At 32.7% G+C, this 15,299-nt stretch overlaps 1 protein-coding gene across 4 annotated transcripts in view; it reads right to left on the reverse strand.

Moving 5' to 3' along the window:
• Window positions 1-15,299, reverse strand: part of ODR4 (odr-4 GPCR localization factor homolog) — a 38,627-nt gene that overhangs the window by 12,926 nt on the left and 10,402 nt on the right. For 3 of the 4 annotated variants that reach the window (XM_027083002.1, XM_027082998.1, XM_027083000.1), the window contains 7 exons: window positions 13,934-14,064; window positions 12,866-12,902; window positions 11,819-11,959; window positions 10,709-10,804; window positions 9,806-9,874; window positions 5,937-6,065; window positions 5,137-5,227 (listed from right to left, as the gene is read on the reverse strand). In XM_027083002.1, the coding sequence (XP_026938803.1) occupies window positions 5,137-5,227; window positions 5,937-6,065; window positions 9,806-9,874; window positions 10,709-10,804; window positions 11,819-11,959; window positions 12,866-12,902; window positions 13,934-14,064 (694 nt within the window). The remainder of the gene's footprint in view (window positions 1-5,136; window positions 5,228-5,936; window positions 6,066-9,805; window positions 9,875-10,708; window positions 10,805-11,818; window positions 11,960-12,865; window positions 12,903-13,933; window positions 14,065-15,299) is intronic. The other variant, XM_027082999.1, reaches the window with a different exon arrangement.

Here is a 15,299-nt window from a genome sequence, read left to right on the forward strand (position 1 = left end):
AGAGATTTCATAGTTGATGACCTCAGTTTTCACAATGAGTATGTCATCTGCTGAGAGTAAGTTGGGCAGGACTGAATGCAGGCTGATAGAGAATAATGAAGAAAGTCTGGAATACTTCTTAAGGGAAAGAAAAGGGGAAGACCAGAATAAGTAAAAGGACTGACTGGAGTTCATATTTTATTTATTATTTTTTTTTTACTGTCACCTGAAGTATTAAGTTCTTTCATCTGGATAGCCAGAATTAAAAAACTATGTTTACTTTAAAGATTAAGAATGTAATGTTAGTATGCCCTTTGCAGACTTCCTTATGCATGCAAAAAATATTCTAGTTCAGGTTAATTTCATGGCATGCATTCTAGATTTTACCATATTACAAACCTACAAGATTTTACCAGTATATAAGAAGCATAAGCAAAACAAATATCGTATATTAACACATACATGTGGAACCTAGAAAAATGGTACAGATGAACCAGTTTGCAGGGCAGAAATTGAGACACAGATGTAGAGAACAAACGTATGGACACCAAGGGGGGAAAATGGTGGGGGAGGGGTGGTGGTGGTGGCATGAATTGGGAGATTGGGATTGACATATACAAATTAATATGTACAAAATCGATAACTAATAAGGACCTGTTGTATAAAAAAAAATAAATAAAATACAAAAAAAAATATTGTGTTAGCTATTCTAGGTCTTGTGCCCCTTCATACAAACTTTAGAATCAGTTAGTTGATATCCATAAAATAACTTGCTGAGATTTCAATAGGAATTTCATTGAATCTATAGATCAAGTAGGAAAGAACTGACATCTTAACTATATTGGGGCTTTCAATCCATGAACAAGAAATATCTATCCATTCATTTAGATCTTTGATTTCTTACATCAGAGTTTTATAGTTTTCCATACACAGTTTCTATGTATATTTATTATATTTATACATAAGTTTCATTTTCGGGGTCCTATTGTATTGTATATGTTATTTTTTCATTGCAAATTCCAATTGTTCATTTACATATATAGGAAAACACTAACCTTTGTATATTACCTTGTACGCTGTGATCTTGCTAGGTCACTTATTAAAGAGTTTTTTGTATATTTTTTGTGACTTTTCTAGATAGACAATCACGTTATCTGAAAAGTTTTATTTTTTCCTTCCCTATCTGTATATATTTTGTTTCCTTATTGCACTACCCAGGACTTCCAATAAAATGATGAACAGGGAATTAAAAAAAAAAATGTCCTGCTGGGATTTTGATCTGCATTATGTTGAATCTATAGATCAATTTGGAAAAAGTTGACATCTTAATAACATTGAGTCTTCCAATCCATGAGCATGGCATCTTTCTCCAATTATTAGGTCTTTTCTAATTTGTCTTGGCAGTGTTTTGTAGTTTTCAGTACATAGATCTTATATATATTTTGTTAGATTTATCTCTAAGTATTTTATGGTTATTTGAATGCTATTATAAATGGTATTTAATTTTTAAAAATTTTCCAGTTTTTTCTTACTATAGAGAAATATAATTGAGTTATGTATATTGACCTTGTATTCTGGGACCTTGGTAAATTCACTTATTAGTTCTAGTAGTTTTATTTTTAAAGATTCTTTTGGATTTTGTGTGTACAAAATCATGTCACCTGAGAATAAAGACAGTCATTTCTTCCTTTAAAAAAAAAAAGAAAAGAAAAAAGAAAGATAAGCTAAGTAAAATGAGGACTAAATTTAAGATCTAACAATTGGGTGTATATATACTCAACTTCAAAATTTACATGTTCATATTATTATACTTGCAATATATTTTTTAATCTTGCTATCTTAAGATCTACTAACATGTTGCTGGAATAATTATCCTCTTACTACAGTTCAAAAAATGTATACTTACACTTGGTTCATTTTTGAAATATAAGGCTACATTCCACAAAACTTAAAGTTAAGAAAATTTAAATACAACCATTGTTAAGTAATTCTCTTCCTTCAGTACCTCCAACTTAATAGTAACTACTACTTGATGAGGGCTTGGCCTACCAACCTGTATTAGGGACTTTAAAAACATCATCTTCTTTCATCTCACAGGCTCGAAAAATAGCTACTATAATCCCTGTTTTTCACATAAGACAGTGGATGCTTAGGCTAAATTATTCGCCTGAAGTCACTCCAGTAGTGTTAGAGTAGACACAGAACCCAAGAACTTCAGTCTTTCCTCTTTCCACCAAACTACACTGCCTATTCTCTCTTCCCACAGCTCAAAGGCCACTCAATTATCAGTGAAAATATTTTTTGATTTTGTAAAAATGTAACATTAGATGATAACATTAACTTCTAATATATCAAATTTAATGTATAAACAACTGTTATTAGAAGTAATTAATTTTACTGATTGGACGTCAGCAAAAATTTCAAAATACTAATTCACTAAATAGAATACTAGAGCAGTCATTTGATACCCTTTTTATGAAGCATTTGTAATGAAAAGGAATATTTAACTAATGTGTGTGATAAGGTAGATCTTTGGCATTATTGGTGGATATATCCCCATGTCCCAGAAAATCCTAAAATTCAGAGTTCAGTTGTAACACATACTGTTACTCAGAAAGTGAAGTAGTGTTTAATACCATGAGAGTTATCACACACAAAGTCAAGCAGCAAAAACAAAGCCACAGAGATGACACTGCTAGACTAACTGGGTGGCTAAGTGACCAGGTTTTACATACTTCACAAAACAAAACTCTCAATCCAATTGCTACAATTTGATTGCAATCTCAATCAAATTCATGTCTCAGCAAAACTATACATTATTAGTGGATGGGTTATTCCACTAATAATAACTTCAGGGTTATTTGTGAAGTACATGAAGGACAGATGTTAAACCTGGAAATTCCAGGTATCTATCATACTAGGAATAGACAAAAGATTATAATCAGTCCACCAAACCTGATATATGGGCTATTATAACTAAAAGAAGTTAGTTAGCACAGGAGCTATGCTTTTCTCCTATAAAAATAAACATATTCCCTTAACAAGCTAATAACGTATGTTTCAATTATGTACATATTCAACCGTGAATTGCAAATCCACCTGAATAGTAGAAAGGCAGATAAATGTGTAGCTTCAAAAAGCATACTCAATATTATATTTTCTTTTTGAGTAAAACTAAATTTTTCTAATACAAATTACTGAAAAGGTATAAACTGTTCATGTTTCTCAAAAGATGGAATAGTTATAAAAGGTTAAGACACCATGACCCAGCCTTTTTAAAATCTAGTAAAGTCTGTTAGAGAATAGATGAGAAGTATATAAACTAGTACACACACAAAAAAAATAAATTGGAAAGAAAAAGAAAGATCAATTGCATATACACCTATTAAAGACTCTATTATACATAATGGTCAACACTAATAAATTAATGGCTTTAAAATGGTAACACACACAGTCTCTTCCATAAGTGGTGGTGGGAAAACTGGACAGCTACATGTAAAAGAATGAAATTAGAACACTCCCTAACACCATACACAAAAATAAACTCAAAATGGATTCAAGACCTAAATGTAAGACTGGACACTATAAAACTCTTAGAGGAAAACATAGGAAGAACACTCTTTGACATAAATCACAGCAAGATCTTTTTTGATCCACCTCCTAGAGTAATGGAAATAAAAACAAAAATAAACAAATGAGACCTAATGAACCTTAAAAGCTTTTGCACAGCAAAGGAAACCAATAAACAAGATGAAAAGACAACCCTCAGAATGGGATAAAATATTCACAAATGAATCAACGGACAAAGGATTAATCTCCAAAATATATAAACAGTTCATGCAGCTCAATATTAAAGAAACAAACAACCCAATCCAAAAATGGGCAGAAGACCTAAATAGACATTTCTCCAAAGAAGACATACAGATGGCCAAGAAGCACATGAAAAGCTGCTCAACATCACTAATTATTAGAGAAATGCAAATCAAAACTACAATGAGGTATCACCTCACACTGCTCAGAATGGGCTTCATCAGAAAATCTACAAACAACAAATGCTGGAGAGGGTGTGGAGAAAAGGGAACCCTCTTGCACTGCTGGTGGGAATGTAAATTGATACAGCCACTATGGAGAACAGTATGGAGGTTCCTTAAAAAACTAAAAATAGAATTACCATATGATCCAGCAATCCCACTACTGGGCATATACCCAGAGAAAACCATAATTCAAAAAGACACATGCACCTCAATATTCACTGCAGCACTATTTACAATAGCCAGGTCACGGAAGCAACCTAAATGCCCATCGACAGACGAATGGATAAAGAAGTTGTGGTACATATATACAATGGAATATTACGCAGCCATAAAAAGGAACGAAATTGAGTCATTTGTTGAGATGTGGATGGATCTAGTGTCTGTCATACAGAGTGAAGTAAGTAAGAAAGAGAAAAACAAATATCGTATATTAACGCATGTATGTGGAACCTAGAAAAATGGTAGAGATGAACCGGTTTGCAGGGCAGAAGTTGAGACACAGACATAGAGAACAAACGTATGGACACCAAGGGGGGAAAACCGCGGTGGGGGTGGGGATGGTGGTGTGCTGAATTGGGTGATTGGGATTGACATGTATACACTAATGTGTATAAAATTGATGACTAATAAGAACCTGTAGTATAAAAAAACAAACAAACAAACAAAAAAACAACTACTACTAAACTTTCTTTGGGTTATTTGTATGGAAATATGTTAATATAAATGTTTCAGACATTACATGCAATTTCTAAAAATCTTATATGTTCTGGTATAATGTTATAAGTCATAATTCTAGTTATTTCTTTAAAATGTATATCTCAGAAATAACTAAAAAAAAAATGGTAACACAGCTTATCTATTCTGGCAAAAATTCACACAGAATTTTTCTTTTTAAATCTTCCCTGAAATTATTAAATGTTGACAGATTTACTATTACAAGGTGTTCAACAACTTTTTTTTAGGTGGCAACTGAAAATTTTCATTCAATAAGAAAAGTAAATGATTACATATTGTTTTAAAAAAGATATATGCAGTTAAAAAGATAATATTATCTATTATATCTTAACATCTGAATATATCAATTGAACACATGCAAAAAAAGTACTTAATATTATACTCATAACTTTTTTTTCTGGAATTTCATTCAAAAGCAGATCCTCAAATAGTATTTCACAACGATCAGCAACTGTATTCAATATATCTCTTTTCATGGCCTATGGAAAACCAAAACAAACCACAATAAGAAATAAAATCCATTTCTTTAAATCTGCATTATTTTATTACCAAAACCTGCCACATAAATGACTTCCCTGTATAATCATGTCCACTAAAATAACTAGTACGTCATTCCATTTGTCCATTTATGTAACAGGCTTATCTATACATTAATAGTTTAACAGCAAATTTACCCAGACTTCATCTAAACAATAAATTTAAACCAAATAAATGAACAAACTTTTGCATCTGAACAAATAATGCTAGTGGTCCAAATTAGAAAATGCATAACTATGACAAAAGTGCCAGTCATCATTTTTTAAATTTCTAAATTATATTGATTACAGAACAATACCTAATAATTCTTTGTAGGTGTACTTTTCCTGTTATTTAAAAAGTTCAATTTCCCTCAGAAGAAATGATTTCAAATATACTAATATGTTACAACTGTGGAACACTTAATACACTTGTATAATCATCACTTCAAAAAGGTATAAAAATAGACATTCTACATATGAAAATCTTGGGACCAATTACCTGGTACATTTGGACTGCCCAACAGACTGGACTTTTATCAGTTAAAATCAAATGAATAATTATGAAATTTGAGATTGAAAAAAGGTAAAATTTTAAGATTTTTGAATAATTATGTTAACATGCTTCTGTTTTTCATATACCAGTTATTCCTTTTTTTTTTTTTTTTTTTACCTGTACAGCATCTTTAACCTTGGGTTTATTGCTATGAATATAAGCTCTGCATTTCACAGCACCCTTAAGGTTTACAGAGCCACTGCAGATCTGGACTGTGGCTGTGGATCTGTGGTCTGAATTCAGAAGCTGAAAGACAAAATCTGTTTAGATTCTAATAGCCAATGACTATTAATTATGTGAAACATTTAAACATTATATATGTGAGTCATTTCATGAAGCAAGAAGGAATTTTTAACTGAACCACGTGTCTGAAAATATTCCCCATAAATTTTTAAAAGGCCTTCATATTTCTCCTTATAAGTTACATGTTATTTTCTGAGTATTTTGAACATACTCTGAAATTAAATACACTACATCTAATTTTTTTCTTACTAATATAACCATCTAAAGTACCAATATTCATTAAACATACATTATTTGCAGATTACTCAGATAAGTACTATTAAGATGAAAAGATGTAAAAAGAAGATATGATCTAGTAAGAACTATTAAGATGAAAAGATGTAAAAAGAAGATATGATCTAGTAAGAGAAGGTACACTATGCAAGACTTGCACAAAAATAACTGGAATACAAAGCAGGATGTGATAAATATGATAAAATTACAAGCAACATATAGACACTCATTTATTTATACATTTTTAACTCATAACTTTTATAGACTGAAAGTAATGCTATAGGCTTCACAGCAAAAAAAAAAGCAAGTCAACTATGCCCGTCACCAGAAAATGATACCAGTGATTGTCATTTTCACCTCACAGACCCATTCTTATTTAATCTAAGTAGGGTTAGTTTATGCTTGGTTTTGAGCTTTTGCACAGACATTTTTAACCTTATCATTTCAATAACTGCCAAAACAAGGAGAGGATCGAAACTTTGAAAGTACTACTAGAGGCCCATAAAATCACACTGGTACCGAAAATTATGATTAAAAAAAAAATGGACATGGTAAAAATATATGTTCTAAGTGTACCTGAAATAAATATCAACAATAGGGTCAATTCTGAAGAACAGAAACAAATCATACAACTTGTGACCAGTGCTAACTAACCATGTGCCTAGGCACTAAGAAACAGTCAGGAAGTGATGAGGACAAATGGTGAATCAAAAGGCTTGAATATGCAGCCACTGAAAGAGCATGAATAGTCAATGTCTAATGTAATTCAGGCAAAGGTTAAATTTTTTTTAAGAATTTAAACTTAAACACAGTCAAGGTCTTGGTAAAAAATTTGTCACAGACCAAATAAATAGTCCAGAAGATTCCAGGTCCATGCAAAAATGTCAATCATCAAACCAAGCAAAAGGGTGATGATGCTGATACTCTATTTGGAATAAGCCTCTTATGATACTTGTAGAGATCACTGATATATCAATAAGTGGAGTGGAGGAGGGGTAATGGGCTTCCCTCATCCACTAAACAGAACTTTACTATAGAAAAATAATGCTCTTTTTTACATACTTAATATCTAACTTACAATACATATTATATAACACATTTATAGCATATATATTATATATGCATAAATTAGAACATTATTTTCCAAATGGACTAGACTATATATATAAAAGACTACACACACACACACACACACACATACACACACACACACCAAGGAGAAGACTTTTTAAAGAATAAAAGGACTGCTTCACTCCTTTTCGGTGGAAATGTATCTGGGCTCTATACAGGTCAACTCGCCTTGGTTTCTTTGGACTTAGGAACAAACTAGCTACTTTGGGAATCTAACCTATTCATAAGTGGAGGAACTTCTGTGATGCTGACATGATATTTTGGAAAAGGAAAGATCCCTCTGGTTATGGAGACCAAATGAAACCTTACCAAAATGGTAACATTTGGGCTAGATCTTCATGTACAGAATAGGAGTTTGACAGTCTGGATGAGAAGGGAAAAAAATGGCACTGGTAAGACAGACGGCTTGGGAAACACACAGAACTTTGAAGGCATAGAAAGCATACCTCTAGAACAGTAAGTTAGAAAATAACAAAAAGGCATGTTGAGGCCCTGAAAAGCCTTAAATTAGACTTTTCTAACTAGTCAATATAGAGCAATTAAGGAATTTTAATCAAGCAAAGTAACACAATCGGTGTCTAACCCTTACACACAATAAATACTAACTGAAAAAAAAAACTAATAAGTAAATGAACAGTGAATGAATGCAAACTGTGATTCAGAAAGGATAATCTGAGGTAATATGCAGGATAGATCAGAAATACGGAAGATATTCCAAGAGATATACAAACAAAGGTATCAAGATTTCGGAGAATGAATCACTTTGGATAAGAATGAATAGATGGAGAGAGACTAGTTAAGAGTTACTTGTGATAAAGTAGGTAAAATAATTATGTTGTAAGGCTAATGGCACTGGGACTACAAGGAAAATAAAAGAGGTGCTATGCTGCAAAGAAAAAATCAACAAGACTTGATGAAGGGTGACTGGGAGGAAAGTGGTATCAAATATTTATTGACTACTTATTATATATTGGTCATTTTAAAGTTTCCAGCTGGCTGACCAGTGGAATTATTGACAAAAATATATGATACCATATACTATTAATTATAATAAATTATCTCATGATATTATCTTCTACTCTTCTCTCTATATTCCCATCCTCTACACATCTTCTAACTGCAATTTTATAACTAAAATAATTTTAACTGAATTGTTTAATAAACTGAGAGGTCACATAAGCATAACTAGTAAAAAGCATATAGGTAGAGGAATAGCCTTAAAATAAAGAACACTTCTAAAATCAAAAAGGAGGAGGAAAACTGAAGACTAAAAGTACTTTTAAGATACTGAGAAGAGAAACTGAGAAATGTTTAGTGGCATAAGTCCAACAACAATTTAGTAATGTTGTATTGCTGAACACAGAAAAGGAAAAGAAGAAATTAAAGCATCCTCATATGACAAACTGCTTTTGAGTCTATTTTATTCAGTTAAAAATATATATAAGTCCTGGTAGTATTTCCCTGTTTCAACATTTTCAGTGTAATTTTTTTTTTTTTTTTTTTTGCGGTACGCGGGCCTCTCACTGTTGTGGCCTCTCCCTTTGCAGAGCACAGGCTCCGGACGTGCAGGCTCAGCGGCCATGGCTCACGGGCCTAGCTGCTCTGCGGCATGTGGGACCTTCCCGGACTGGGGCACAAACCCGTGTCCCCTGCATCGGCAGGCGGACTCTCAACCACTGCGCCACCAGGGAAGCCCCTTCAGTATAATATTGAAATGAAAAGTTTTCTAAAAACATGGATGTACTTTATACCCTATCTGGCCTCTAGGATAATGTCCAGCAAGATTAAAATCAAAAGTATGCATACTTTTAGGAATAATTATGTAACTTTAAATTCCAGAAAAGAGATGTGTAATTTAAAACAACCATATAAAAACATAAACCTTGCCAATACTGTGTGGCTTCTGTCAAATCAGAGGTATAAATCTGCTTCAAATTAGGTATATAACAACTTTTGGCACATCTGTGCACACGTTTTATTTTTAAGTTAAGAATTGCAACTTTGCTCATAAAACTTACAACACCAAATATCATACACATGTATATATGTATATGTGTGTACATATATATGGGTATGTATACATATATACATTTTTTCCTAATTGCTATCTACTTGATGTTAAAATTTTAATAGGATTGAGGCAATAGACCCAAATAGGTTTTATTAAAATGTTTCTTGGGAATAACTTTCTTAGAACTGAACATTCTTTATAGTCCTTTACGTCTCTAAAATTCTTTGACTCTCTAACAATCACCATAAAAACAGAAACAATTTCATTAAGCTTATTCTAAGAAATACTGTATTTTAATTTTAGATAAGGAGTATGTTAAAATATTTACCAACTGTGTTAGCACTCTGACATCAAAAGAATGATTAATTGCTTGAGTATTTCCTCTAGAAGATTTTTTCTGAAATAACATAAAAATTTAAAAAATTAGATTGTTGAGGTTGGAGTGGAACATAAAAGACAATTTAGGGACTATCCAACATACACTAACTCAGAGGGAAAAAAGGTCTTATTATTTGTTTTATTTTAGCTTTTTCTATAGATGTGTAACTTTGTGTCGTCTACATCAATCAACGTGCACTCTTAAAAACCATTAATCTCCTACTTTTATTCCTCTAAAGCAAGGATTGGCAAACTATGGCCTATGGGTCAAATCCAGACTGCCACCAGTCTTCGTAAATAAGGTTTTACTGGAACACAACCAGGATCAGTCATTTACATATTGTCTATGGCTGCTTTCATGCTACAACAGCAGAGCTGAACAGTTGTAAGAGAGAACACATGGCCTGCAAAGCCTATATTTACTATTTGGTTTTTTACATTAAGTTCACTGATCCCTGCTCTAAAGGGAGAGATCACCAAAGTTCCTCTTCAAATCAAAGATATTTTAGAAGCCCATACAGACCCCTCCTATAAAATGGTCAAACTTAGTTTTTAAACTGTTATCAGGGCAGAACATGACTTTAGTTTTAAGCAAGCAGTTTACATTGTAGAAATTAGATGTTACTTAGATGACACTCTCTCCTTTAGGTTTCAAAATTCCTATGATTTCAGAAATAATCTCCTATCATTTTCTGAGAAAAACATTTGCACTTTAGTTTAAAAGACCTTAGAAATAAAAAGTAGATGAATTGTTTTCATGAAGGCAAGGCCTAAAGAACTAAAGATAAGTCATCTTTTATTTTTCCTTAAGCACAAATAATTTCATAAGTAAGATGATTTTCTCTTAACTCACCTGTCCTTCTAATAGGTCACAATCTTCATCTTTAACTTGTCCATTAATCAAATAAATACTATTTTCTATTTGCTTGGCCCAGTGTATAAGTCCATTCTTAAAAGAAACACAACATGGATATCATTCAAATATAATGCCATCTCAATTAAACTCCCTCGAGTCGACTTTTTTCTACCTAGTATACTGAAATATTAAAAATCCCTAAGTATCAGCAATATGGCATTTAAATTCAATATCATAAACAACAAAAAAGTATATCCCCAATTTTTGGCACTTCACCCATATTTAATAATAGTTTTTCTAATCTTTTTCCCAAACTAACATTTATGCCACAGACCTAGGAGACTTAATAACCACAGTCAAATAAAATTCAATAATTCCTGTTACCTTAAAAAAAGTGAGAAAAGAGAAAGAGCCTCAAACAAATATATAAAGCAGTATTAAAGAGGAAAAAATAAGCAAGTTCCATTTACCTCTTTCAATAGGAAAAAATAAGAGAAATAAGTTATGAACAAAAGAATGGTACAGAAATACAAAAAAGAACTGGAAGATGGAAAACAAAACTAAAGATGAAGATAGTTCCCTGTGCTATACAGTAGGACCTTGTTGTTTATCCATTCTATATATAACAGTATGCATCTGCTAATCCCAAACTGTCAATCTATATTCAATAACTTATGATAACCCATAATCAAAAAGAATATGAAAAAGAATATATGAATCACTTTGCTGTACAGGAGAAATTAACACAACATTGTAAATCAACTATATTTCAATGAAATAAATTTTTAAAAAAACTAAAGATGAAGAGAAAGCAAAAAGACCAAACAGTACATCTTTCTACATAATTATATTTTACAATGTACATAATTACATGTTAATTAACAAGTATTTATGGAGCACTTATTATGCTAAATACATTAGTATGATAACAATGTCCCACCTCTAATTTTTTAATCTGGGTAGAGTAACAAATTAGTTACCCATAACAATATTATTATAATTAGAATGCAGTTTTTGAGGATAATAAAATGAATGGCATAGACAACCAGAATAAAGGCAGATCATCTATTCAGCAATCACTAAAGAAAATTCATTTTACCCTGATACCTTTGTATTTTTCTCCAGAGTATAGCTGACAGAAGTAGTAGACAGTGGGACATGAATATTAATATATACTGTACACTCTAAAGAAAGCCATGAAGCTGATAGTCCATTTTGATACTTCCAATCTGCTGGTTTTGCAGAACTCTTTAGCAAAGGGGGAAAAACATAAAATATGTGATTTACGTAAAACACACGGAGCAATAAAACATCATAAAATGTACAACCCAGTAACTTATACAAGCTGTTATCTAATATATTTGGCCAAATTCCTTCATCAAAGGGTAATAGGTTAGAACTAAATAAAAATAAAGCATGCATTAAAAGTTCAGTATTCTTCAGCACATCCCAGGCAATCTTGGCAACTCCCTCGCCCAGTGAAAGGCTTGCTTAAAATCCTGACAAGTCCTCTGGTCCTGTAGGTCCCATATGTAGCTTCAACAGTGTCAATTCTGAAGCTTCTGATGGAGAGTAAATAATCACTGAGCAAATACTAGGTGCCAGACATTTTCCTTTCTGTTCTATCCTTGCTAACAGAATACTGCATTACTTTTTCACACTGCTTCTTTTTTTTTTTTTTTGGCCACACTGCATGGCCTGTGGGATCTTAGTTCCCTGACCAGGGATCAAACCCGTGCCCCCCTGCAGTAGAAGCATAGAGTCTTAACCACTGGACCACCAGGGAAGTCCCTCACATTGCTTTTTAGACACCTTGGCAAAATGTTAGTCTGGATCCTGCTGAGTACAGACAGCCTGTTTACTGGGCACTGTGGCTCCCACAAGCCTAGACACTTTTACTGCTAGCCTCTCAAATATAATACCAGACACATAAACAAGGTAGGGAGAGCTTAACAAAAATATTTTAACAATTAAAAAAAAACACAAATTGTCCTTGTCTGTAGTGAAATTAATCATATTTCAAAAAAAAAACTACAGGTGGTTGTGGACATTAATAGGAAGAGATAGCACTGAAAATTATTAAAACTAAAAATTGAATTTTATTTAAAAATAGTTTGCAACACAGAAAAATCTTTAAAGAGCAGTTTTTCTTACCTTTGGATTATGGATATCATAAGTTCGACAAAATGTTCTTTATTAATTAAGGATAGAAATAACCAAAAAAATAAGAAAGCAATTCTTGATGATCAAAAGAAAATAAACCATCAAAAAATAAAAATAAAGTATATGCATCCAAGAGTTTTTACAAAATCATACCACTTCATGGCATGACACTTAAAGATATGTATACACATATATATGTATGTATATGTTTGTGTAAATACATATACTTACATATATACAAATTCCTCTGACTATAATACTTGTGGTACTTTAAACTATTTCCTACTGCTTATAAATCCTGCTAATCACAATGAATAGAATGATAGCTCTTACAAAACTGTCCTCAAATACAGACCCTTTTTAACAAATAGGAGTGCTGTTCTGAATGAAGTCAAGCCTGGGAATGTTTATTGGGTCAAAGGGTCTGTACATGAAACTTTCTAGTTAAATACCAAAGGAGTTAACAGCCCGCCTTCTACAGGGATGATCACTTTTTGAATTTTGTCTTTTTGCAGGTCCTAATTTATTGGGCCCTTGCATTGCTTCACTCCCTTGGTGAGGCTGCCTCATGCTTGGGAGGTACTTGCCCTGGTAATATGTAGAGGAAAGAAGCTAAGAAGGCCCTATAATTGGCTTTTAGTGTCACTTGATCTTGGCCAAAGATATAAAAATTGCCAGCTCAGTGCACCTGTGCTTTGCATTGAACATTTTATCTATAGGAACTGGAGGTAAACAAAATAAAAGCATTACTTTGCCTAAGCTGTACCTTTCTGTAGGGGCCCTAGTGTATTTTAATGTACAGGGGTGGAGAGCTGGTAAAGGGTTCAGAATACCCAGTCCTTGCCACCTCTCTCAAACTCTTTACAACCCTGATACATGATTAACAACCATTATTACCATTATTATTGGCAGTCCGAATTATGTGTTATTTACAGAAAAACGTACAAACTAAGCCTATTTTTTAAATGATGACTTAAATAAGTGTTTGGGGAAAAAACCTGCAGGAACATTATTTTGGTATCATATACTTTAGAACATAAACACCTAAATAAAAGATACTTTTTTGTAGAAGAGCAAAAGTGAAGTGTCACTCGTTCTGAGACTTCCTCGTCTGTGAAATTCCACAGTCTCTTTTTATTCATAGATTTTTCCACAGCAAATACTAGCTGAAAGAGAGGAAAACACATCAACTGAACGCAAAATAAAATAAGAAAGAGAGTGCAGAAAAAGACAATTATAATATCCTTAAGCACTCATCTAGCTTTAAAATTCCATGATGCTATCATTAAATTTCCTTTTTCTCAAAAGAAAGAGTGAAACTGATTATTAACCATTTAGATTCCATTTTTAGGGATATATAAAAATTAGGTGTTAAATAAAAAAATATAATTCACTGTCATTAATGATCAACTGAACATGATTTTGGGCAACTAACATTTAAGTGAAGTACAGAATAAAGACTTTAATTAGAATGAGAAGTGACAAGTGATTTTTAACCTATAAAAATGGAGCGTGTCACCCATTTGGCATTTCTTATTTAAATGTCACAAAAGATGTAAGGTAATAATACATAAGGGCACATAAAATATAGTAATAACATAAATTCTAAGTGAAAAAAATCAGAAATAGTGACAAAAATCTATGCCACATGTAAGAATTATAAAAATGCATACTTGATATGGGGAGAGGGTTCATAAATTTGGCTCTAAGCTTTCTAAAAATAATGTGCACAGAGAAACCCAATCAGTTCCCTAATTCGCACAGTCCATAAGCTAAACAATTGATCAGAAGAGGCATAACCTTCTTTTTTTTTTTTTACATCTTTATTGGAGTATAATTGCTTTACAATGGTGTGTTAGTTTCTGCTTAATAACAAAGTGAATCAGTTATACATATACATATGTCCCCATATCTCTTCCCTCTTGCATCTCCCTCCCTCCCACCCTCCCTATCCCACCCCTCTAGGTGGTCACAAAGCACCGAGCTGATCTCCCTGTGCTATGCAGCTGCTTCCCACTAGCTATCGGTTTTACGTTTGGTAGTGTATATATGTCCATGCCACTCTCTCGCTTTGTCCCAGCTTACCCTTCCCCCTCCTCATATCCTCAAGTCCATTCTCTAGTAGGTCTGTGTCTTTATTCCTGTCTTACCCATAGGTTCTTCATGACAGCTTTTTTTCTTAAATTCCAATATATATGTGTTAGCATATGGTATTTGTCTTTCTCTTTCTGACTAACTTCACTCTGTATGACAGACTCTAGGTCCATCCACCTCATTACAAATAGCTCAATTTGGTTTCTTTCTATGGCTGAGTAATATTCCATTGTATATATGTGCCACATCTTCTTTATCCATTCATCCTATGATGGACACTTAGACCCAGCAATCCCACTACTGGGCATATACCCTGAGAAAACCATAATTC

The sequence above is a fragment of the Aethalodelphis obliquidens genome, unplaced genomic scaffold (genome assembly GCF_003676395.1).
Source record: "Aethalodelphis obliquidens isolate GAN/ISIS:26980383/991018 unplaced genomic scaffold, ASM367639v1 scaffold48, whole genome shotgun sequence".
In the NCBI taxonomy this organism is placed as follows: Eukaryota; Metazoa; Chordata; class Mammalia; order Artiodactyla; family Delphinidae; genus Aethalodelphis; species Aethalodelphis obliquidens.